The following is a 25,907-nucleotide window of genomic DNA, read 5'->3' as shown; positions in this document are numbered from 1 at the left end:
AACTAATATGCACTCTAGAATTTTTCAATAATCTAATAATTGGAAGATTTTTTTTTTCTCACATGAAGGAGTAGATACCTAATACAGCAAAACTCCTTATAACGAAGTCATTGCGACCTATGAAATTACATATTTGCTATATCCATAATTCTTTATAACCGTATAAGAAATTCATTAACTTTATATAGCTCGGGATCAAAGATGACTTCGCTATATCCGTAAATTCGCAATATCCGCGTTTGTACTAAACAAGTTTTGCTGTAGATTTTCACTGTTTTCCATATCAGCTAGGATATAACAAAAATTTCTATAAGAAAGTAAAATTCTTGGTCCTTTTGACTTCTACTGTAAAAGTACTTTTTTCCGCATGGAATTAATTTACACTATGTACACGGTTTCAAATTTTCTGTGAAAATTTGTCCAAGCGTACTTAATATAAATGTAAGGCATATAGTGTCAGTCTAAGAAATCCATGTATTTTTCTACCTGCGGATTAATTAGAAATTGAGATTCCGCGGAATTATGACCCCGTGGAAAAAAGTACGTCTACAGTATTTAACAGAGTTTTACTGTAACACATTTTTCGTCTAAGTAAACAATTTATTATAATAATTTTTTGCAAATCTGCAAGTGGAAGATCATTTAAAGAAATCAAGTATTTAATTCAATGTCTAGATTAGATTTCAGTATTTTTTTTAAAATGGCTTTTTGAAGATTTGGGTACAAATTCTGAGTATAAATTATTGACTGTAATTCATGCCAGTGAAGCACATATAATATACAAATCATAATTTTAAAATAATCATAATAAAATTCATTTAAAAATTATGAATTTCATTCATTCACCATGTTCACAATCCAAAAATGCAAACTTACCCAGGAAAAAAAAATTGCAGTTTCCCTCTTATTAAAAGATGACTAGCCCCTCTAGGTCAATTTTCATTGAACCCAATTCATTTACAAGCATACACTGTATGCATAAAATATTTTTTATCAATACAATCAGAATAATCATACTCCTCAACTATGTTCAGGGCAATATAACTCACTAAACTAATATGCTATATGTAAAGTGTATAATTATATAATAATATTTTGTATATATTTTGTACATATCTTTGGTGGATGTCCTGTGTACATCTAATACTTCAACATCTCAGAAATGTCCCATCACTTTAATGCTGCTTTGCTGAATGTGACCACATTCATAATGGGTTTATTAGCAGAAATACAAATGCTTAATTTCAATACAGAGAGATACATCCTTAAAAAAGACAAATATAACCTTGAATGCTATTAATTGCTTCCTTTACAGCCCTGCCCCTGAGTCATGATTTGAGTGAAAATGCCCTATTTTCACTACATTTCGGGACTCCGGGGCAGGGCTGTAAAAATTGGGCAAATTACTACTTTTTTAGGTAATTTTGGGGAAATAATCATGAAATAATTATACACTGGGTTTCTGAGTTTAATATCAACTTATTTTTTTATTTTCTGTATTGAGGAATATTGATAAGTTAAGTTATCTTATTTTTATAAGTCTTTAATTTGGAGGGGGGGCTTATGGGAAAATTAACACATTGAATGTGAGAAAAAGGTACCTTTTTTTGAAATTGTAAAAGGGGGACTCTGAAAGGCCCAAAAATGTAGACATTCAAGAGCCTTGGCAACATTTACTGGCCAGCAAGTAAAATTAGACAGTACATGTACCATAGTCTATGAACTTTGGTCATGGACTATTTCTATACCGCAACACAAAGATAATTTTCAAAAACACTCTTACACTACATGTATACTAAATGTTTTTTTCTAGCTTTTCCTATTTGGACTGGAGATGACTTTTGGCTACAAATCTATTCTACCATAAAAAAAATTATATTCAGATTAAATTATATTCAAAACTCTTGTAGCGCAGTGAAGCAGTTATAGTCCCCTTATAATTTGCATATGTCTTGTAAGTGCCAACCATAACAAGATAAACCAGAAGTCTCTGTGGAGACTGAAGCTCTACTGGTTTGTACTTATAGCAAAGGAAGAGAGAAGTTCTTAAGCAGTTGGGAATTGAAACTTTACCACAGCAATAAAAAGAATAATGATCCTTGATTAAGTCTCTTTATGTTCTTAGTGTAGTCTACTTGCATGCCACATTATATTATAATCAGACTTAAACTGTATTTGGAGTAGAATTTTGAGAGTTTTTAACAGAAATTTAAGAAAACCAAAACAGAAAACCAAAACAGTAGGAGGAGCAGCATTTTGAAAGAATTTCACAGAATTTTCTATTTTTAGTAACAACGGCAACACCGTTCATCGAAATCAAAAACCGATACACAGAATTATGTATCTTAGTGTAGTCTACCTGTGTGCCAAGTTATATTGAAATCAGACCAAAACTGTAGGAGGAGTAGCATTTTGAAAGAATTTCACAGAAATTTCTATTTTTAGTAACAATGGCAACACCGTTCATCGAAATCAAAAACCGATATACGGAATTATGTATCTTAGTGTAGTCTACTTGTGTGCCAAGTTATACTGAAATCAGACCAAAACTGTAGGAGGAGCAGCATTTTGAAAGAATTTCACAGAAATTTCTATTTTTAGTAACAACGGCAACACCGTTCATTGAAATCAAAAACCGATACACTGAATTATGTATCTTAGTGTAGTGTACTTGTGTGCCAAGTTATACTGAAATCAGACCAAAACTGTAGAAGGAGTAGCATTTTGAAAGAATTTCACAGAAATTTCTATTTTTAGTAACAACAGCAACACTGTTCATCGAAATCAAAAACCGGTATATAGAATTATGTATCTTAGTGTAATCTACTTGTGTGCCAAGTGATATCGAAATCAGACCAAAACTGTAGAAGGAGTAGCATTTTGAAAGAATTTCACAGAAATTTCTATTTTTAGTAACAATGGCAACACCGTTCATCGAAATCAAAAACCGATACACGGAATTATGTATCTTAGTGTAGTCTACTTGTGGGCCAAGTTATATTGAAATCAGACCAAAACTGTAGGAGGAGCAGCATTTTGAAAGAATTTCACAGAAATTTCTATTTTTAGTAACAACGGCAACACCGTTCATTGAAATCAAAAACCGATATACTGAATTATGTATCTTAGTGTAGTGTACTTGTGTGCCAAGTTATACTGAAATCAGACCATAACTGTAGAAGGAGTAGCATTTTGAAAGAATTTCACAGAAATTTCTATTTTTAGAAACAACAGCAACACTGTTCATCGAAATCAAAAACCGGTATATAGAATTATGTATCTTAGTGTAGTCTACTTGTGTGCCAAGTGATATCGAAATCAGACCAAAACTGTAGAAGGAGTAGCATTTTGAAAACATTTCACAGAAATTTCTATTTTTAGTAACAATGGCAACACCGTTCATCAAAATCAAAAACCGATATACAGAATTATGTATCTTAGTGTAGTCTACTTGTGTGCCAAGTTATATTGAAATCAGACCAAAACTGTAGGAGGAGTAGCATTTTGAAAGAATTTCACAGAAATTTCTATTTTTAGTAACAACGGCAACACCGTTCATCGAAATCAAAAACCGATACACAGAATTATGTATCTTAGTGTAGTGTACTTGTGGGCCAAGTTATATTGAAATCAGACCAAAACTGTAGGAGGAGTAGCATTTTGAAAAATTGTTTACAGACAGACAGACGGACGGACAGACAGACAGACGGACGGACGACGGACGCATTACTATCGCATAAGCTCTTCTGGTCTCTGACCAGTAGAGCTAAAAATGACATCATTCAGTGAAATTCTGACATCATCAAGTGAAATTGTGACATCATTTCATAAGTATGCCTGTGTTTCCTTCACTGCATTTCATTCTAAAAGTAGCAAATGTGACTTTACAACTATATTCACTGAAAGGGAGGTTTAGAGAATAATTTAATTTTTGGGACTGGCAGTATGTAGGCAAAAAAAAAAGCATACAAGGTCCTTATCTTGTGATGATTACACATATTAGACAAGACAGAACTCAAATACTTGTGAAAAAAATCACCATTATCAACCAAATTTCAAGTGCACACATATAAAATATACCTACATATATGCTTTCTAGGGCACCAATATGAACAAAAAAATGCATGCAGAGAATAACCCCTACATTACTCTAGATGGTGACTTTTCTTTCACAGCAATAGTGACTAAATTTGGAGGATGGGTACTGGTAGGAACATATTTGCTATAAATACACACAGACATAATCACTAAAAAGGCACCTGTTGTGAACGGTAGTGAGAGCTTAAAGTCAAACAAGTATATAGAAACAATGCAGGACAAAACGATGGCTGCAGAGGTAGCAAACCCTTTGAGGATGTTATCCGCATACTTCACCACAACCGCCACGAGAAGTCCGCCGAGAGACTGAAATAAAATCACCACCCACACCGCGTAATCATAACCAAAGAAAAATCCATTCTCCTGAATCTTTGGCCCGTCTTTAATCTCCATGGTGATGAGTCCTATAATCACACCCAGGCTTCCCAGCTGAACGTTCCTCAACCACAGCGACTGTTTCGTGCCCTTGAGAATTTTCTCAAAGTAAACTCCGGCGAAACCGGACATGAAACACGAAAGCATCACAGCAAATAAGCCCTTCATGGGATTTTGGTTTAAGTTCGATTTTGTGGACTTTGAATCTTGGGGTCGGAACTGGACTAATGCCACCCCCACAAATAATATCACTAGGGCACTCCACTGCTGAGGGCTGAGTTTTCTGTTCAGCATCAGGACAGAGAACAATGCAGTGGTTAAGATCTTCAGCTGATATGATACCTAATTAAAGAAAAATTGAAAAAATTATTTTTTTTAACAAATCATTAAAGAAATATAAATTATGTGATTAAGTACCATTTTAACACTTTTAACAGAATATTTCATTTTTTTTTTCATTGCTTTACATTAAGTAAAAATTAGAAGTCAATGGTCGTTTGATTTTAACTTAATGACTGTAGTTCTCTTCCAGGGTGTCAATTTCCACTGTTACCCTCCAAAACATGCACTATTTAATATATAATGGTACACTCACTTGAAATGTTGCTGCATCTAAATTGGAAAGAGCTATATATAATAAGTTATTCTGCAGAGTGTATACTATGGAGGGAACAGACACTTTCAAACAGTCCATGGGCTGTCTCCATATATTGTCTCTAAGGTAGCACAAAAAATTAGAAAGAGTCTTTTCTTGATAGGCCAAAATAGCCAGAGAGGTCAGGACCTTTAGGGCCTCTGACATCACAACGGCAGTCGTGGCATAATACATGTCCCCCTTCCTGGTGCGGGTGTACCGCATGACCAAGATGAGACAAGCATTTTGTAAAGTCAGGAGCACTAAACTGAGATGCTTTAACATTGTGTCTGTCACACACTGCGAAGAAGAATCATTGGTGTTCGCTTCTTTTTCTGAGGAATCTGCAATAAAAAGGAAGGGGAACATTAAAATACAACATAATAAGTTTCCATGATTTAAATGTGTTCTGTTCAAGAAAAATGCATGCAATGACCTCACAAACCTCAAGTTCCTTATGATTCTATGAATCAAAATACATGAAATCCAAAAATGACAGTGACCATGCAAACAACTAAAGCACAATTTAGATGTTTGTTTCTTTTTTAAATAAAGAGATCTTTTGATTTTTTTTCTTGGTTTAATAAGTAGTCAATAATGATATCAAAACACACATCCATCCCGATTACATGCAATTATTTTTTTTTTTAGCTCAAAGAGAAGCCTGAAATAACACTAGCCATTCTTTACTTACAAGGCAGATAATTCATATCTGGATTCAATATTTAGCTTTGTTCTTATCTAATTGACACAAGTCTCAAGTCATAGCTTGATTCATTTCTGTAGATTAAAAGAAGTACAGGTGCCATAATAGTACAATGTATTTCTGGGCTTGCTTTGTTAAGCTTTATAGCTGGGTTCAAGTGTTAGGTTACAACTGGAGTTACTCCAGCATCCTAGAGGTTCACGGCGAAAATATAAGGAGCGTCCTTAATTAGCTTCTCTCTGTAGGAGTACAACAAGTCTTTGAAAGACATTAGATATCACACATATATCCTTATTAGCTTCTCTTTTTTCACAAGGCTTTTTAGAACTTTTTCATCTAGTTAGAAAAATCTGATGTTTTCCTGGCTTTAATATTATTATGATTTTGATATTTTACATGGCATGTAAAATATCAAAATTGTAAAAAAGCCAGGAAAACGTCAGATTTTTCGGACTATCTTTCATCTTGCCCCCTTTGTCTTCAACTGATACCCCATACTATATTTTCTTACACCCCCAACCACCCCCTTTTCAATGCACAGTTCGAGGAATAAACCTCCACAGTCTTAGTTGTTGAAAACTTTCAGAAAATAGCCTGAATAATAATCATTTATATGACTTTAAAATTCTTAATTGAGACACTTTGTTTAAAAACATAGGATTTTTTTTTTTTCAAATGCACTTTTCACAGGTTTAAGCTCATGTTTTATGCATGAATGACAATGTACGCCTTACTTCAAGGTACATGCATTATACATACATATTTTATTTTGTAGTGCACATTTGTTTTAGGCTGCAATTAAGGCACAATGACAACCAAAGACATTTAATTATAATTTGACAGTAAAATTCTTTTTGTGATTTATGTTTTAAGATTGAGAGGGATGTGGGGGGGGGGGGGGGGAACAAGATTGAGAGAGAGTCAAAACTGTAACATAATTATAACAATAAAAGTACTATATATTAATAGAAGTACTTATTTCTTGATTTTCTAGTCTCAAAACTGTATTTTATAACAACAAAAGTTCTAAATAATAAAAGTCTTTAATCCTGGAATTTCTAGATCAGAAAGAAACAAGTTCAGGGTTCAGGTTCACAAGTACACAATTGCCTATTTTGACAGGAATCCCTAGTTTATTATACCTGTCTAATTAATTAGCAAGCATTGATTGTATCTTACCTGTACCTATATCCATGTAATCTAATAGCCAAAAGCCAGATCACCTTTGAACATGACATAAACTTTCTTTTATTACTAATAAAAATCCATCTTGGAGTATAAATTAGCACTTTTATATAGATCTACTAATTAACACAATAACAGTTATATACCTGTACTTTTACTTACAATACTCAATATTATTATTATTTCATGTTGGATTGGTCGGCATTATCCAATATTTTTTAACGATTTACTGACCTTCGGAGGAGAATTCCTTAGTCATGTTAATACTTTTCATTTCGTCTCCCACTGCCTCAATGCTACAGGTGCCGGGGAAATATTCCATTAAATTAAACACTTTGCAATTAGCAAGCAACCATGCAAACAACACAATGTGTCAAGTTTTACGACCCACTCTTCTACCATATACTAGCTGTCTCCAACGAAAGGTGCAGCAAGTTCTGCATTTCTTACTGAACTTTAATACAGAGTAATAACTAGGTTACTATTTTACATGAAAACACAAGTTACATGCACAACCTACTATAACACTAAAAGGGAGCAATGGTGGTGTCTCATCATTGAACAGGTTAATGGGATGTGAAATATAAATCGACAAATCAGTCAAAAATAAATTACATGGAGTGTGTCTAGTTTATAAACCAAACAATAAAAAAAATACAAAAAAAGAGAGAAGTTTTACAAAATTTTAAAAATTCTCACATTCTGATAAAGCTGTCTCATTGTGACAGATTAAAAAGGCTAATGCTATTTTCTATTCATTCCTTAGGCTATATAGATCATTATAGAAATATAGATCGACACTAAATAGATAAATTTCTAGTTAAAATCTCACTATAAATATATGCACAGAAATATGTACATTTACTAAGTTGATCTGGCCAAATTAAAAGACACCATCAAATTTAAGACCATCAGAACAGCTAGAGGGTGAAGAGGACAAAAGTCTCTTTTAATATTTTTTTTTTTTAAATATTAATTTATTATTCATATATTTAAAATCATGCTGCTAGATTTAGTTTATTAAATATATGAAAGAAAAAAAAAATACTTCAAGAATCTTTCAGAGTCCACCAAATTGTTAATCAATAAAAGTCTGGCTCAGATGAGGGATCCATATTAAAATAACCCCTCCTAAACCCATGCTCTCTCTCCTTCCCTGAAACCTGAGAGTCAATTATCATGAACTTCACCTTTGACCTTGAACTAAGGAAATTATTAAATGAAATACGTACAACTACATAATTAATTCTGTTTATCATGATAATATTATTTCCTCATCTTTAACATAATTACACATGTATAATAATAATATTTATAAATCAAATTGAGATGTTCAATTAATAAAATGCTAAAAGTCAAGTTCTACCATTGTCTACTACAACATTGAATCTAAATACAACAGCTACAACACAAAGAAAAACACTCTTCACTCCATAGTTATACCTTTGAATTCATCATGCATTGTAGTGCCCTGACATTATGCATATAGGAGTGCTAACAAATTTATCATGTTGGGGAGGGGGGGGGGGGGTATTATTGGGGAGGGGGATTTCATGGATTCTAAATAGTTATAATGCATAGAGGGCATACATAAATTTGCATGTGTACATAATCTATCATCAATGGACCATTCCTATTTTTTTTAAAATTACAAGTCTAAGAAATTATAGCTAAAAAAAAAATTGTTTTAAAACTCACTTGAAGTACCGGTAATGTGTTCTTCCTTCGGGTCATAAGTTTTCATATTGATCATGTTGATCATACAATCTTAAATCTTTTACCAAGACTCCCACAATTGTGTAGAAGAGATCAATAAAGTGTCCACATATGATCCTCAGTAAAGATGCTAGCAAGTTTTATTTGTCTAGTCTTTTCAAATGATAATTCTGAATATCACAAAAAATCTCCCAACTCAGATTTAACAGCTGTCACAGTGTATATATAAAATACCCTCTGGTCAATGAAACAGATGTATTTTTACGTCTAATACAGTGTAAAATCCTTGAGGAAATGTTAAATTAAAGTGGATTACACAAAATAAAACTACTATAACTATTAAGTATTAAAGTAAATACTGCAATACTTTGATATATGTAACAATTATTACACCCGAGTTACCAAATTCCTATAAACATGATAAATAAGTTGTGAATTGATGAAGATAAAAATGTAAAGGTCCAAGTCATCAGGGGCTGTAATTAAGTCAATTTAACATGGTATTTATATGCAAGTTCATTTACATTTTGTAATGTCAAACATCTATATCATATTAAGAACTTGATGAGACTGAGAAATACCTTTCAGATCGTGTAATACATGTATGATTAAGACTAAAATGCATATTAAAGAAAGAGTTAATTATCTGGACTTCCAACTCAAACATTTTCCTCAGTATTTGAAATACATGCAGTGCTCTTACAATTGCACACCACTTTTTTGGGAATGGGTCCGGGTCCGTCAAAATTGGGGAAAATAGCGAAATTTGGAGATAACCTACTTTATAGACATGATATACTGGGTTTCTAATCTTTGTTATCAACTAAATTATTGTTTTGCAATACAGAGGAATGTAAAAAACAAAATTTTATTACATTATCCTGCTATATTTTCTTTAATTTTTGGGAGAAAAGACTTATGGGGAAAAATAACACATTCACTTGGGAAAAAAGGTACCTTTTTTGAATTGCAAATGGGACCCATAAACAATCCCAATTATAGAGAATCGAGAGCCCTGACATGTATTGATGTTAAAAATACATTAAATTTTATAATATCATACATAATTTTGAACTTACATTCTTGATTAACATCATTATCGTGTGAAGTTATAGATCCTCGTTTCACAAGTTCACCCATATTGCACAAACCCTGCAGTAATCTGAATACTTTAAGCCTTACATAACAACATATTTAGCTTCCTGTACATGAGATGTAAGGAAGTGGGGGAGGTTTTATGGCAAACTCAGACAAATATTTGTCAACTGTCATTTGGTGAAAAAAGGATGGATTAATTAAAGGATTTTATATGTGTTAATAAAGAGTCTGGCAATTTTTCTGAAACAGAGACTCTAAATGTAAAGCATTCAGGTTTTTAATTCCACCTACAATGTTCCTTTTTAAGATCATTCAACCAAATGAAACTTAAGTTCATATTATTTTTAACTTATTACCAAAGCCTCAATTTATGAGCTATAGATGAATAAATATACTAAATATATATTATCTAGCTTATATCTTCACATAACATTAAATTTGTAAATGAAGTCATTTCTGTTTAATTTTCAAAGAAAAATTTACAGCTCTCCATTATTCAAAATCATTCAATTTGAAAAAGACTAGTGTAAACAACTGGACCTATCATAGATTAAAATTTTAATCGAGCTTAGCATGACAAAAATTTTCTAAGTCTTGAATTTCTATTGTTTGAAAGCTAACTAATAATAATAGTTACAGACCTCAAAAGAGTGCATGTTTGATATCATATTTATGTCATCTTCTCAATATATATTGATTGGAAACCCTGCAAATATAGACAGAATGTACTGACAACAATTCTATCTGAAAAATTCAATGTGAATGTTAAGGTTCATTACTGGAAAAAGGGGAGGCAGAAAGGAGTATATATAAATTACATATTCCTGATATAATTGTGCAGATTATTTGCTGAGGAAAGGGGAGGTAAAAAACAATATTAGGAGTGGAAGATCTGCAAAATATAAAATATATTTGATTTAACATATCTAGAGTTCCAGTTTAATATTTATGAATGTCAAATTATATTTTAAAACACCAGATATCCATAACTTTTTTGCAATTAAGTGTATTAGTCAAGAACTGTTTTTGCATGCCATGTGGAAATATCATGTATCATACAGTAAGAGTTATCTTTCCTTTTACATTGTATAATTTATCAATTTGTACGAGGATAGGGGTTGAGGCTTATGAACATAATTATGATGATGTGGCAGACAGTACAAAATCTTACAATTATTTTTTTTTTTTTAATTGTTGAAATCAATGTGTACAAAAAAAAATTAGTCCAATCACCAGAACAGTATACAAAGAAAATATATAATACATAATAATTTATCTTGGAATGAATTAATTAAGAAATATAGAAGAAAGAAAATCCTAGGAACAAATTGAACTATACACTGGATATGTTCATATAAATAAGGAAATATCAAAAAAGTAAATTATAAGTGAAACCAAATTAATCAATTATCCACTACCTATTACTTGAATATTACCTTATACTTTATAGTGTGAAATGTCTGAAAATAAAGATGATTGTATACAATCTTAATCATGTTAATATTCAGAAAATCAAAAGAATTGCAAAAAGGAAAACCGCTATCCTCTGCAGCACATCTAGTATGATAATTTGTTAGCTATAACCTGCAGGTAGATATATTTTCCTTATTGACACCCTGATAAGGTTTTAGAAGTACAAAATAAAAGGGATCCTTTTTATATCATGTATACAGTGTATGTAAGAAAATGTACTTGATTATCATATATTGCATGAATTGATTCAAACCTTTTTCAGGTCGAGACCACTAGATTTTCTGACGTCAGCATAAATTTGCATCCAAATTAGTTATCTGTTTACTTTACCTACTGCTGAATGAGCCGAAGATTGTGATTTTCTATATACTACAATGTACCCAGCTGTGTTGAAAATAAAGGGCAACTTGAATTGTCCACTAAGAAACTTATTTTCAATCTCAATTTTGAGATCTGTGAAAGAAATATTTAAAATGGTGTATAATCTTTCATTTCTATGCTCACATTTACAAAATTGCTTTATGAAGCCTTATATCAACTTAAAATACATCGGCCTAAACCATTGTTCAAAGAGACATAGGTGCTATCGTGTCGATATTTAACATTGAGTTTTTTTTTCATGTGATATACGTGTACATAGTTTTAGCAGGTAGTATATAGGTCAGCAGGAGAAAGTGTTCAATTATTATTTAACCGGCCCTCAATATTAACAGAAAGTGTTTTATGTACATGCAAACGTATAAGTGTTTGTACGGTATTTGAAGCAACTATTAATCATCTTAAACAACTCCAATATTAAATGTGAGCATGGAGCAATGTCTTTAGAATATAATCTTTCCATTTCGGTCTTATAAAAGATAAAGAAAATGTGACATTTTTTATATATATACATATTGTGCAACGTAAACCGACGAAAACCACGTGTCGCCATTGAATCGTAAACACTATATTAGGCTGTTATGCTTTGGGACTCATTCACTTGATTGACAGGTAACGGATAAATGAATAACATTTCATTGTGTTGAAAATTGTGTCCATATAAGGTAGTGGTACTCGAACCTGTTTTTATCTCTGACAAACTCAATGGGACTAATTAAAATCTTGAGATATATCTAAGAATTTGAGATATCAAGGGACTTAAAAAATAAGTGCTCAAGGACTTCTAAATCACTTTGATATATTCATGGTCTTCCTGGAAATACTTGTACATTAAGATATTACTCTCTCCTAAGGATTTCAATAGAATCAGACATTAATAATTAATTAATTATAAAAGAAGAAGGGAGATCTTGGATTCCTCCCCTAATCGGGGTGAATACCAAAATAAATTGGGGATTATATCATTAAATTATTAAATAGGCAAAAAATTTGTAATAATTCCAGTCCACGGGTCCAATTTACAAAAAAAATTTTGACCCTTGACTTTAATGTGATGTCATCCATTCATTTTGTTTTAATTTCTATTGTGTCATGTGCAAGGGGAAACACTGGCATATGTCACAATAGAATAGCAGATTGAGAGGTAAGAGTCAGAAGAATCTCGAAATTTACTCTGATTATACTTGTACAGTTGTACATTCAAATGATGTCTTTTTTTCTCTCGATCTCTCTTTAATCACATAAAGATTTATTTATTCATCTGGAAATTGAAAATCAAGTAAAGAATGAATTAAGAAGGGGGTGTGTCTTTCTAAATCTACAACATGTACCTCATCTAAATCTTTTTTATTAAACCTTTACATCATGTACATCAAGGCTTTCTATTAAGTTTTTTTTTAATCATCATTGTCTGTATTCATTGCACATTATGCAAAAATTGTCAAGAATAAAATGAAAAAAAGTAAATCTAAGTAATAATTCCACATAAACCATCAGTGAAACTCAAATTTACTTATAAAATATTTTTACCCTTGACTTTTGATATTTTTTTTTCATATGCAAGTGTTCAGCATTTTCATTCATTTTGTAGCCATATAACTTGTCTTTAAGATAAAAGTTCAAAAGTCTGCTGATAAGCCGCCAACACAAACGACCCTGCAGAGTGCAATGTCAAAGGCCCAATGCAAATGCAATAAAAGAAATCTACAAGTACAAGCGTTGACTAGGACATACAAGCATGATAAGATAAACAAAATTGTGTAATTTGTTTTCAACTGGACAAAAAAAATCAGCACTGTATATGATTAAAAACATTCATATATGCACCAGTATAACCAAAAATGCTTTCCTCTACAAAGGAAATATCAATGAACTTTAGAGGAAACAATATAAATGCTGCACATGGTGTGTGGAGAAAATCCGGGATGTTTCCAACTTACCCGCAACGGAGTTGAGTGCTTGGTTGTTAGATCCGTGAGCTTCGTGGCCGCACTCCAATAACCTCGTGCCCTTATTTATCATGCCTTACATACGCCCTTATCTTTTTGTATACCGTGTCAAATCCCGATAAGCCAAAACAACATAACCAAGCATCTCGGTTTCCTCTCACGAATTTCTACCGGAAACGAGAATGTCCATGTCGCGTTCAGTTTGTCATACACTGTGCAGAAAAGTAGGCCTAGTGAAGATCCCCTGCATGGCATTGTTCACTAGAAACGGTGCAAAAACTACCTGACCGATACCGATAAGAGGTTTGCATTTATAGTGTACAGGAGCATGTTATGTAATCTTATCAGTCTTACATGTGCATATAAAAAATCTTTAACGTTAGAAGAAGCGATACAGAATGGATACGGGATTTTATCATCCAGAAACAAAAGTTCAAAAATATTAACATCAACTACCTAAATGAGCCAAAAATTAAAATCTTGCATTATAGTTTAAAACCCAAGACATTTGAGAAAGTCTTTCATTTTTATAAATTCATTTTCATAGCCCGCCCAATAGAACGAGGAAATCAAACGCACCATTGATCGCCAGTTTACATGAGTTGACAGGGTGGCGATTTGCCGTTGGACGTTGGTCCTGCTATTTCATGAATTCTGATCAAAATGTCAGGACAAACGGAAAGAAAAACAAATGGATTTATAGATACACAGAGTCAAGGTAAAGAATAATGATAAATATCCAGGGATTCTCCAGTGATGGGTGTTTTGTTGATTTCTCAATGTGTTTCGAATTTCCTCGGTAAAATCTCTATTTACTTACACGTGTTGAGTGACTGTGTGATGTTCATGTTGAAATAGACAGGACGTGCGATTTATATTCATAGATATGTATTGAATTTACACTGTAATTGAATCAATTATTTGATTTTACTTCAAAATGAATGGATATGAGTTTGGGGTTGTAAATAAGAAATGTAGGGGGAGAGGTTGTTAATGACTTTTTAGTCAATAGTGTTTTTGTTGTGGTGGTATGTGTGGTTATCAATCTTAAAAAGACTGAAAGTGAATTTGATGATCAACACATCCTAGGGTATACACACGGTATATACAGAGTGCCGATTAGTTTCTAGATCTTAATTCACTTGATTCAATCTATACTGTTAATTTTTATTTTATCACACATTAAGACATTCAGTCCTGTGCACTCAAGGATATTTAAATGAGGTACTTATCTTATCTACCTTTAAGTGAGTGAACTCCAAGACTTACTTCAAATAGTTTTTATAATTTGCAATATTGAAAATAACCCATGAGAGAAAGAGGGAGAGAGAGATTAACTTAAAATATTCACTCACAAATTTAATTCAATGTTCATTGTTAACAGTTTTAAATCATCTCTTTTTCTATTTTCTTTCAGAAACTGCAACCTATCTAAAGTATTGCAGTTTAATGACTCTTATGCTTCAGAATGCCGTCTTCATATTAATGATGCGCTACGTACGGACACGCCCAGGTGACATGTTCATGTCCACCACTGCGGTGATCATGTCCGAATTTCTGAAATTCCTGGCTTGCTTTGTGATCCTATTTTACAAGGAAGGGGGCGTGAAAGGATTTCTTTCTAATCTGAATGAGAACATTATAAAACAACCTTTAGACTTTCTCAAGATCTCTGTTCCCTCCATTATTTACACTCTACAGAATAATCTGCTCTTTGTTGCGGTCTCCAACCTAGATGCTGCTGTTTTCCAGGTAGGTTCAACATTTTGGCAAGTGAGGCCATCATTAAAAATATTTTTGTTTGATGTACTCCAACCCACATTTTTTAAGGTGCGTATGTAGGTAGGAGGTTTTTGGTTTTTTTTGCTTTACAGAATTGGGCAAAATGATACCCGTCATATAAATCAGACTCAGAAATTTATTGATGTTTTCATTACACACTGGATAGCTGTATTGATTTGTAATTTATTGCTTTAACATTTTCAATTAAAAAGCGTCCTATAAAAATTAGAAGTACTGTGGAAACTAGTGTTGTTACGATAGTCGTCGACTATCGAAAAATCGTCGTTTAAAGGCCCAGATCGGCGACAATTGATTGTAAATATTATCATCGATAGATCGAGCTACATTTTTCAAGCCGTATTTTCCAAGCCGAGCAGGTTTAACTTTTATATTCACCAAAGGGACGTCACTCTAATCGGCGGTAAACAAAATGGCGAACGTGCATGGTGAAGAGGTTGACGCCGAATTATCCATATCCTGGTGCAACACAATCTAAAGTTTGGAGTTTTTTAGCTTTCGGAAAAAGGGCGATGCCATGCAAAAATAATTTACAGATGGACACGGTTATTTGTAAATTGTGTAAAAAGTCGTATGCCAATTGTAAGTTGAAGTTCGCGGTCACATGTCATGGAATTCTACTCCTGCTGTCAAAATTTTAATGAACATTCAAATTCTTAGGTTTAGTTTTAATTTGTTTAGGAAATACAAAAAATCTCATTTCTTAAAAATGAACATGGACATGTATGGGTGTGACTAAATTACATTGTACATGTATATGTATGCAAGTCAGAAAATGTGTATTCAATAAATGAATTTAATCAGTTTATTGAGTTTAAAATTGTTTTTATTTATGAATATTTATTAATAAAATACTTATCAGGATGAATAAATTTAACCTTTTTCAATAGTTCAAATTATCGATTATATAATCGATTGTGTTCTTCCGATTCAATTTGATAATCGATAGTAAAGAATGATTGCACTTAGTGTACAGTAAGTGGCCCCCGGTAAATTGCGCAAAAATAAAGTATAGAAAGTAGCATGATGAGATTAATGAAACAATTCTTCTAGGTCTTAATTGCAACTTTGCAAAATTACAGGAAGTAAAAGTAAGTAAGAAGAAAGTAGGAGGCTGTGTTTTGTAAGAGGGGTCACTGCATTTCATGAATTTCTATTGTTATTCAAAGCTATTCCGATCTTTAAAGCTGGAATACATGGTGAGCGCATTCTTGCCCAAATTTCTCAAAAGGACAGAAGGTGTAAAACTGTTGGAAATACAACATATTTAAAGGAGAATTTTGGGCAAGCCTGCGCTCGGGGTAAACTTTTTGAAAAAAGGTATGAAACGCCGACCGTTTTCTTCCCTATTTACGGGTATTTACATGTCCTTGACCTCATTGTGATCTGTTTAGTATTCCAATATATCACGTGATTTGTAAACTCAGGTAGCTGTGAATACAAAAAATCAATAAATCAGGTGGCTGTAGCTCCGATTGATAACATTGCATCGAAAAGCGGCCAGCTTAGTTATACCGTTACATGCATGTGCATGTACATTTTCAATTAATTAACATCGAATTTTTTTTCGGCTTAGTATTTTTTATAGAGTAATAGAATATAAAATTGGACAAAATGTAATGATATTTTATTTTAGTACTTGGATTTAGGGCGCACGTTTGGAGGGTCAAAGAATTTCAAAGAGATTAAGTCCCAATCGTCGCAATACAATTATTCCTCAAAGTGTTTTTACTGTAGTAACAAATATGTGTACTCAGAGTACAGAAGTACGTAAATAGTTTAACACTGGAATGCTTTCTGGAAACCCCCACCCCACCCCCACCCCCGAAAAAAACAACCAAAAAAAAAAAAAAAAAAAATCACACACACAATATTAATAAATTTGTTTTAGTAATAAAATATCACCACACGCAGCATCGAAACAAAAAAAAAAACTTCTGTAGACCATTATATGTACATGTACTAAGTAAAATTTACGGTACTTTTAAAAGTACGGGCAGAGAGAGAGAGAGAGTTTGATATGTAATAAATTCGATACGACATTAATCTTTTAGAAAATACAAAAGAAGTTTTTTCTTTAATGGGATTTTATTCAGTTTTAATTTAAAAACTTGTAGGCTTCCTTTATCAGTTTATTTTAAGTGTTAAATTTTCACGTAGAGACAACTAAAAATTGAGGGGAATTAATATCTAGATATAGGGAGGGAGTACATGTACATCCCCATGCAAGATCCCACAGCGTCCCCCCCCCCAAAAAAAAAAAAATGGCATGAAATTTGAGAAGTTCTTTGTGCTTACTTTTCTGTATATAACTGGCTATTATACATGTTTTCAATCGATCGATAAAATGCCCGCTTACTCCGAATATTAATGTGACACAATTAAAACCCAACTCGGACAAGCGCAACATTCCGGAATTAACATCCACTAGAGGACTTTTTTAATTACCTCAAATAAAACTAAAGCGCCGTTTTCTATGAAAATTTTTGCAAGTATAGTACCACACTGATAACAAAATATCGGTTAGGTGTAAAATTGTTAAGATTTGAGTTCATTAGATAAAGTTAGAGGGTCCGAAAAAGGGGCCACAGCACTATGCTTAAGTGGAAACATTCTTTGTCCAATTTTACAACACTAGTGGAAACTGAAAAAAAATTCAAAGTGCTGAAAAAATGATTGGGTAGGGGCAATTTTTATGGGTCGGTCGGAGTACATCAAACAAATCATTTTTTATTGTTAGCCCGATTGAAATTGACCTTATTTGGCCTTAAGCTTTTGTAAGTTTACCCATTTTTGCCAGCCAACTTAATTGATGCATGGTGTCCAGATTTAGAGAATAATTGTAAAAAATACTGGTAAGGTATTTTTGTCCATTTCCCAAGAGTTTACCTATAATGTTATGTTTTTATGATTAATACTAATAAACATAATTTAGGATGATTGGTTAATAAAATATTTATAATATTCAAATGTATATTCATGAAAGTACAAGCCTGTGTTTGTCACTCTGTATAGGTGTACAAGAAAGGTTCAATATATGTTAATCATGTTATTAGTGTATTCCCTTTTTCATCAATAAAATACTAATTTGTAATTAGAACTGATAGCATTAATTAACATGATTAATGCAGTCATTTGTCAGGCAATTCGTGATATTTGAATGTTTGAAGGATTTTTTTTTTGTCTGTTTATGCTGATAGTTTATATATACTTTATAAGTTTGAAAGCAAGTAAAATATGGCTTTTAAACACTTAAAATCAGCACTAATTAAGTCTTGTCAGAGTTTTTATCTGTTTGAAAAACTGGGAGCATTTATCATGTTTATTATATCCCATAATTAAAAAAAATGTTTTATCTTTCTAGTTTTATTACAGTAGTAGATTTGTCAGTTCAATTTGGTTAGGATTTGTATATTTTTCAAATGCAATAAGTACAGTTTTTGCTGCAAGAAATTGAATGGGACCTACCAGGTCTACAAGTTGGGGGGTGGGGTTGGGGGGGGGGGGGGATTGAATGCAACCAGTCAGGAGCACACTGCATACAGTCTTTTTCTTTGAGGGGGCATTTATAAGTCATGATATTCAGATAAGAGTTAATTGTTCCCTTATAATCATCCTCCCTGAAATGTTTGTAACTAGGACCTACATGTTAAATGTTAATAGCAAAAATCAGGATGCTATATATCCTTTGATATGTTAATATATTTTTGCATAATGTATATGTATACATGCCCTATTGCCCAATACTCCAACAATTTAAAATCTCATTCATGGGCCAACAAACAAGGCAAAAAAAGGTTTATAAGCTAGAACACAAACACATTTATAACAAAGATAATAAATATTACAGACATTCATTCTGTCAATATTTCAGACAGAATATGATAATCAGACAATAGCCAACAGCTGTTTTTATGGTGACTTCAAAGTTTTATAGTCAGATTTATCCTTAACATATTTTGCTTCATTTTTTTTTTTACCTCAGATAGGTTTGGTAATATCAACACTGAAACCTAGCCCTGGTGCCATAAAACTTAGTTGAGCCCACATTTGATCTCCGTCTCATTTTCCTCAGTCTATTTAGTTATTTTGTAAAAGTGAGACTGCATGCATGATCAGTCCAGAGATCAAAAGTGAGCTCATCTAAGTTTTATGGCTCCAGTGCCAGTATTGTGAAGAGTATTAAGTAGGTTAAAAAAAATTTCAAACAATTATTCAAAACTCTCTTCAGAAATTTATCTCACCATTTATATACAATGCCATAATCATAATAGCCATATGTTGAGTTGGACAACTTTCAGAAACAAATGTCGTCAAACTGAATAACCATGTCTGCTTTTTTTTCAGGTGACGTACCAGCTCAAGATTCTGACCACAGCTCTTTTCTCCGTCATCATGCTGGGTAAACCGCTGAGCCGCCTGCAGTGGGTCTCCCTATTCATCCTTTTCTGCGGAGTGGCCCTCGTACAAATTCAACCTACAGATTCGTCCCAAAGTAAAGTCCCAGTAAAGCAGAATCCCTTGTTAGGACTTATAGCCGTCCTGGTACAGTGTTGTCTTTCCGGCTTCGCCGGAGTTTACTTCGAAAAGATATTGAAAGGTACCAAGCAATCCATCTGGCTCCGAAATTTCGAGCTCGGAATGATTGGAACGATAATCGGATTCGTCACCATGGAGCTCAACGATGGGCAGAAAGTGTCGGAGAAAGGGTTCTTTTTTGGTTATGATTATGTCGTGTGGACCGTTATATGCCTGCAGTCCTTTGGGGGATTGGTCGTGGCGATCGTCGTTAAATATGCAGACAATATCCTAAAAGGTTTCGCAACCTCAGGTGCAATTATTATATCATGTATAGCAGCTATTTATTTTTTCAATTTTCACTTGTCGTTACAGTTTTTTGTGGGGGCCAGTCTGGTCATTATTTCAGTATTTATGTACAGCAAGTTCGTACCCCAGAAGCCTACAGTGTTTCCTCCTGTCACACAGAATGTTTGATGCTAGTGGGTCATTTAATTTTAATTGGGATCTGCAAATGTCACAAGGGTTTTCACATCATCATAGACATTAGAATACTATATGTGATAAATGTGTATCATATGAATATCTGTTTTAATTATATGTTCAATATTTTGAAATTAAGATGTATTACATGTGTTATTAGCTCACCTGAGCTGAATTACAGCTTAAGTGAACTTTTCTGATCACTGTTTGTCAGGCGTTTGTTCGTGTGACTGTTAACTTTTCATATTTTCAAATTTTTCTCAAGAACCACTGGACCAATTTTTACCCAAAATGGTACAAAGAATCTCTGGATGAAGGGAATTCTAAATGGTTGAAATAAAGAGCTAAGTCTCCTTCCAAGCAGAGATAATCAATGAGAGGCAAAAATAAGATGGGGCCTTTGAAATTCTTCTAAAAAATTACTAGACCAGGAAGGGTGAAAATTATGTGGAAGCTGCTAGCGATAGTGTTAGTTCTTAGTTGTTAAAATCATGGCATCTGCATGGGGGGGGGGGGGGGTGGGGTGGTAGGTATGGGCACAATAAGAAATCAAATTTTTACAATGAAATACAGGAACAAAATTTCATTGTAAAAATTTCATGCAGATGCCATGATTTTAACAACTAAGAATCCTTTTCTCATGGACCAGAAAACCTAGAGTGTATAGAATTATTGTAATTTCTACAGCTATGACCCTCAACGGGGTCGGGGTCTCTATAGAGATAAGGAAAAAACCTTTCAAACTACTAAAGAGCAAATCCATGTAGAATCATGTCAACCTGGAAACAATGTCTGGTAGTGTATATATCCATTTGTTCAAACCACAGCCATTGTGAAAAAGACTCAAAAATTCAGAGGAGTACATAAATCTATTTGGGGTGGGGAGGGGGGGGGGGGTCTGCTGCCACAGAACGTGAGGGTCAAAGCAACTCAGGGTGAGCATTGTAGCCCATGGGCATCTTGTTTATATTTAATACAAGTACAAGTTTTAAATTAATGCTCTGTGATTTAGAAATGTAGAATTTTAAGTGATTCTATTAATATCTCATTCATTTAGTAACCTTTTTATCAAGTAAATCTGTACAATATATTGTTTAAAAAAATGCCAAGGATGTTTATGACAGCATGACAAACTTAATGTATCTCAAAATCTGATTTTTGCTCTATCTAATATATTTCATATATTTATTTCTCAACACATCGCATGTTTTGCTCTCCACCAAGTGTTTGGTATACACATTAATTAGGTCTATATTTACACAATTATTGCTTTTTTTGTTTAAATCAGTGACTAAAGAAATATGATGTGCACTGATCATTTTATTTCGTGTTAGGTGCTAAAAGAAAATTAAGCAGAAATATCACCCACAAAGTTAAACCCATGCATGTACAGTATCAATACATCATAATTTTACATGTTCAGTAAAACACACTTATAATTCTTCATGATAAGGTGATGCTTACAGCAAAGTAATATAATTTTAACTCCCCGTGGCTTTGAAATATATTGTTAAATTAACAGATATAACATTACAAATTATGTTTAAAACAAAGCATTTTAATTGTCTGTACCGGAAACTTTGTTACATGTATAAGCATGTTTTACAGTAACTGTATTTTTTGTCACTTGAAATTGATGGAGGAATGTGTTCAAACCTAAGTTTTTAGACCACCAGTATGTAAGTAGACTGTCATTAATTTTGCATCATGCATGAGTGGATTCCTTTGCTATTACAGATATCACTTTAAATTAGAAGAAATCTGCGATTTACCATTTCATCCCCCTCCCCACCTCTCACCCCTTACATTGTCAGGGTTCTAAGTCCACTCATCTCAGTGGAACCCCTTTAAAGACTGTTATTTTTTTTTGGGGGGGGGGGGGCTTCTCTCCCACCGAGAAGCACCAACCAATTTGAGGCTTTAATAAGTTTATATAAAAAGTAAAAATGAAGCAACAATGCAAATTTTATACTGTGCGGTTGTTTGTCACCAAGCTAAGACAGCTTTAACAATCGCAGTTTGAAATTTTCTCGAAAGACATTGTTCAGCCTATAAAAGGTTCAAATTCAGTTTATCAGGAGTCCCACAGCCTTAAGTGGATATGGGACCTGATGATATGAGGATAAATTTCAACACTGACCCTTGCATAATTTTTTAAGTCACATTTTAGAAGAGATGAGCAAAAGGAACTTGATATTTTTCAATTAATTTCAAATCATTCCAATTAATTTTTTTTTTTATTTCCAATTCACCTGATTCAAATTGTCCTCATCATTAGTGCACAATCAGTTTTGCAAAATGTTTTTTTTTTCTTGGCTATGTTTTTTTTAAACTGCAAGTTTGGAATTTCAAATTGATAACTATGGCTTTCTCTATTCTGTCTAGCTTGATCTGACGTGTGTAATATATAGTAAGAAATTTCCTGCCAGAAGGTCAGCATTATAAGAATGTCAAATGGCTACTTTTAGTATTAAGTATACTGTGATCTGTAGATTCCTAAATACAGTGTATATACATGTACAAGGAATTTATTTAAGGAATGACTGTCTTATTTTTCGATTTCATGATGTGATCAATCGATTGGCTTGCGTGATAATTTGCATAACCGCCAAAGGCGTTTATGCATAAAATGATCATGCAAGCTAATCGATTGATCATCGTCATGAAGTCGAAAAATCTGACAGTTATTCCTTAGATTTACATTGTATTGATTCAGCCAATCCACGTGCTAGAAGCCCCGCTTCTTGTCTCTATTTGTCCCGCCCTGCACATGATTTTTTTAACTGCGCCTATCGAAGAACCAGTACATTGATGGAGAAATAAATTACATTTACTATCTGTAATTTTTTCTCGAACAAAGACATTGGAAATGTAAATATTTATCTTGTAATTTGGCTAAGAGACAAAAAAAAATGCCTGCTTTTATTTTTATTTTGCTGAAATACATAAAAAAAAAATATTTTTATTTAACTTCATGTACTTGTGATTTGACAATTACAGGCCAATTAATCTTGATATGTCGAAGCACTTGATTTGTATAAAATACAAATCATTCTACAGCTATTGGGTAACAAATTGACAATCTTTAAATGTACAGAATATCCTGTGGTATAATGATGCTTTACTTAATACTACATATACTTAATATCTTCTTTTAATGAATACATGAAAATATAGTTTTGCATAAAATAGAAATAGATTGTAATTATTTGTTGGTGCTATTAGTTTTCTTATATATTCCATTTAGCACCATTTAGCTTTCTTTGAATGCATACCCTGCTAAGATTTAAAGTACATGTTATTACAGTAAATGTGTACCATAGTCACTATGGTGATTTAGGAATATTTGAGAGTGGTTTCAATTACACATTATTATGTATATTAGTGGCTTTTGAGATATTTTATTAGAAAGGAAAAGTGTGTTCAAGTTTCAACTATTTTATCTGTTCGTGTTTTACATATGTAGTTCTTGAAATATGAAATGTACTGGTAAGCAAATTTAGAACAGAATACATTGTGACAGTAAAATTTAAGACGAATCAGTGCTTATGAGGAATTTAATTCAATTAATTAATTAGTGCATTTTTTACAGTTGTTTTTTGTAAAATAGAAGATTTGTTTTTCCTTAACATTTTAAAATACTTTGGTATATATATAAACCAATTTTTTGGACGATGCCTATGTTTGAAATGCACCATTAATTAAAATTTATTACAGCTGTTTATTTCAATTCATTATTGATGAATGAACTTTCAATATGATCACTTTTACATGCATGGTAAATAAAAAATTTTAATTTCAAATTAAATATATGCATTCACAAGTATGATTGAAATGTATTTCATTGTATTAAATTTTGTATAAATTGCTAAACTAGAAACATTCCAATATATAGATTTTTAGAGGCTATTACAAATGTATGTATATTGTTTTTGTATCTTAAGGGGATTTTTTGTGGTGAACTATGGAATTTTTGTTCATTTATGTCGGATAAAATAAATTAAGATAGATAAAATATAAGATAATTTTTTAAGTTGCAAGTTAAAAGCACACCGTTAATGATGTTTCATTGATTAATTTTTGTATAATTATTTTATAATACATGACTGTTATATATATTTAATATTTATATAGTACTTTCCATTGATCTGACACACTGAAAAAAATATACATGTACGTATTGCTTATCATATATCAATTTTTCTTATGGAAATCCATTTTCAATATAAAGATCTTTTTTGTGAACTATTTTACATTACAGTACTAAAAACTGAGGGCATATAATTTCAGTGAGATGTTTAAAATTCTGTTATAATGTTGCATGCATTTCCTTGTGTCTATACTTTGTTACAAGTATACATGATTGATAAACACCAAAAACACAACGAACAACCCCATCATTTTGTGATGCATAGACATAATTGTTGTCACAACAGCTGTGCAATGTCAAGAGCATTTTCCTTATTGTACTAGCATTTTCTACATAATAAAATGATGAATTCAAAAACTTACAAATATGTATATGACTACAAGTATATACATGGTATAATTCTGAATTTGCTAGAATTGATTACCAGGTAATAATTTGACCAGTGACCTCTGTTTGAAGGTCCCTCCTTTTACACTGTTATGGAAAATAAATTTTATACTGTACATTGAAATTTTACCATTGAAATATGTCTGTTATATAAAAATTGTATGAAAAATTTCCAGTGTTAAAGATGTGGGATTTTGCACTATGGATTTAGATTGTTACACTTAAAATACTGAGATATGCTTGTTAGGGGATCATGAATTAAGGATTAGAAAGAATGTGGGATAAATAAATTAGCTCAATGCTATCAATATATGTGGGGTTTTTTTCAACTTAAGCACAGTGAATACTGCCTCATAAATAAACCTGTATACCAAAGTGAACACAATTTCTTATACCAACAAGTGGACAGCTGTCAATGTGGCAGCAAACAGGGTTTTCTTTGTGTGAACAGAACTGGTATTTCTCTAGAAAATATGAACCTGGTATGAAATTTACACTTTTTACACCAAACACCTTGAACTGGCTCAGGGATAACCTGGTAAAGGTCATGACACACCCTCGATCAGGTCATTAACAATTCTGTATAAATATCAGCTTCCAATGACTTGGTTACAAAGTAACGGAGTCTTCTGTCCACCTGATCAATACGTAGGACCCATGCCAGGTGGTGTAACCGGTTCACAGGGGTTGTTTCACTCATTCTAGGCACCTGATCTTACCTCTTTAATTTCTGCTGTCTGTTCTTATGCCCTCTTTGAGATTATTGTTTAAAGATTTTTGAGTAAGGCCACTGTTCATTATTTTCACCCTTTTCATTGCAGCCAAAGATCTGCCAGTGAACTTAAACTTGCCAGAATGACCTTGGCTATTCAAAAAGACATAGCAATCTTTGTCGCAAGTTTCTAGTGGTTCTCTATTAAGCCTTAATACAAAGTTATGACCTAGGCAAGAGTTTTA

The 25,907-nt window shown here is 32.6% G+C and overlaps 2 protein-coding genes across 4 annotated transcripts; one reads left to right on the top strand and one right to left on the bottom strand.

Moving 5' to 3' along the window:
- Nucleotides 1–2,829: 2,829 nt before the first annotated feature.
- On the bottom strand, nucleotides 2,830–13,804 carry LOC134251829 (UDP-N-acetylglucosamine transporter-like). 3 transcript variants are annotated; one of them, XM_062734250.1, is made up of 3 exons: nucleotides 9,794–9,884; nucleotides 5,069–5,451; nucleotides 2,830–4,815 (listed from the first exon to the last, which is right to left on the bottom strand). In XM_062734250.1, the coding sequence occupies exons 1-3, from the start codon at nucleotides 9,852–9,854 to the stop codon at nucleotides 4,141–4,143; spliced, it is 1,119 nt and encodes a 372-aa protein (XP_062590234.1). In that variant the 5' UTR covers nucleotides 9,855–9,884; the 3' UTR covers nucleotides 2,830–4,140. The 3 variants fall into 3 exon arrangements, with proteins under 3 accessions (XP_062590234.1, XP_062590231.1, XP_062590233.1); XM_062734247.1 differs by lacking the exon at nucleotides 9,794–9,884 and adding an exon at nucleotides 7,233–7,423 and having other exon boundaries at nucleotides 2,831–4,815; XM_062734249.1 differs by lacking the exon at nucleotides 9,794–9,884 and adding an exon at nucleotides 13,604–13,804 and having other exon boundaries at nucleotides 2,836–4,815.
- Nucleotides 13,805–14,031: 227 nt separating this feature from the next.
- LOC134251788 (UDP-galactose translocator-like) lies at nucleotides 14,032–20,823 on the top strand. Its single transcript, XM_062734204.1, has 3 exons — nucleotides 14,032–14,330; nucleotides 15,030–15,364; nucleotides 19,760–20,823. The coding sequence occupies exons 1-3, from the start codon at nucleotides 14,276–14,278 to the stop codon at nucleotides 20,405–20,407; spliced, it is 1,038 nt and encodes a 345-aa protein (XP_062590188.1). The 5' UTR covers nucleotides 14,032–14,275; the 3' UTR covers nucleotides 20,408–20,823.
- Nucleotides 20,824–25,907: the final 5,084 nt, after the last annotated feature.

This window comes from Saccostrea cucullata, unplaced genomic scaffold (genome assembly GCF_032062105.1).
Source record: "Saccostrea cucullata isolate Sc308-1 unplaced genomic scaffold, CSIRO_AGI_Scuc_v1 ctg118, whole genome shotgun sequence".
Taxonomy (NCBI): domain Eukaryota; kingdom Metazoa; phylum Mollusca; class Bivalvia; order Ostreida; family Ostreidae; genus Saccostrea; species Saccostrea cuccullata.
The sequence above is the reverse complement of the archived record's forward strand: the minus strand, read 5'-3'. Positions and strand labels throughout refer to the sequence as shown.

Bases quoted from the DNA above. Each gene is read 5' to 3' on its own strand.
- LOC134251829 (XM_062734247.1), bottom strand. From the start codon at position 7,320: ATGGAATATTTCCCCGGCACCTGTAGCATTGAGGCAGTGGGAGACGAA. The intron at 5,452-7,232 runs GTCAGTAAATCG...TTTTTATTGCAG, and splicing joins TAAGGAATTCTCCTCCGAAG to ATTCCTCAGAAAAAGAAGCG. The intron at 4,816-5,068 runs GTGAGTGTACCA...TTCTTTAATTAG, and splicing joins TAGATGCAGCAACATTTCAA to GTATCATATCAGCTGAAGAT.
- LOC134251788 (XM_062734204.1), top strand. From the start codon at position 14,276: ATGTCAGGACAAACGGAAAGAAAAACAAATGGATTTATAGATACACAG. The intron at 14,331-15,029 runs GTAAAGAATAAT...ATTTTCTTTCAG, and splicing joins TATAGATACACAGAGTCAAG to AAACTGCAACCTATCTAAAG. The intron at 15,365-19,759 runs GTAGGTTCAACA...CTTTTTTTTCAG, and splicing joins TAGATGCTGCTGTTTTCCAG to GTGACGTACCAGCTCAAGAT.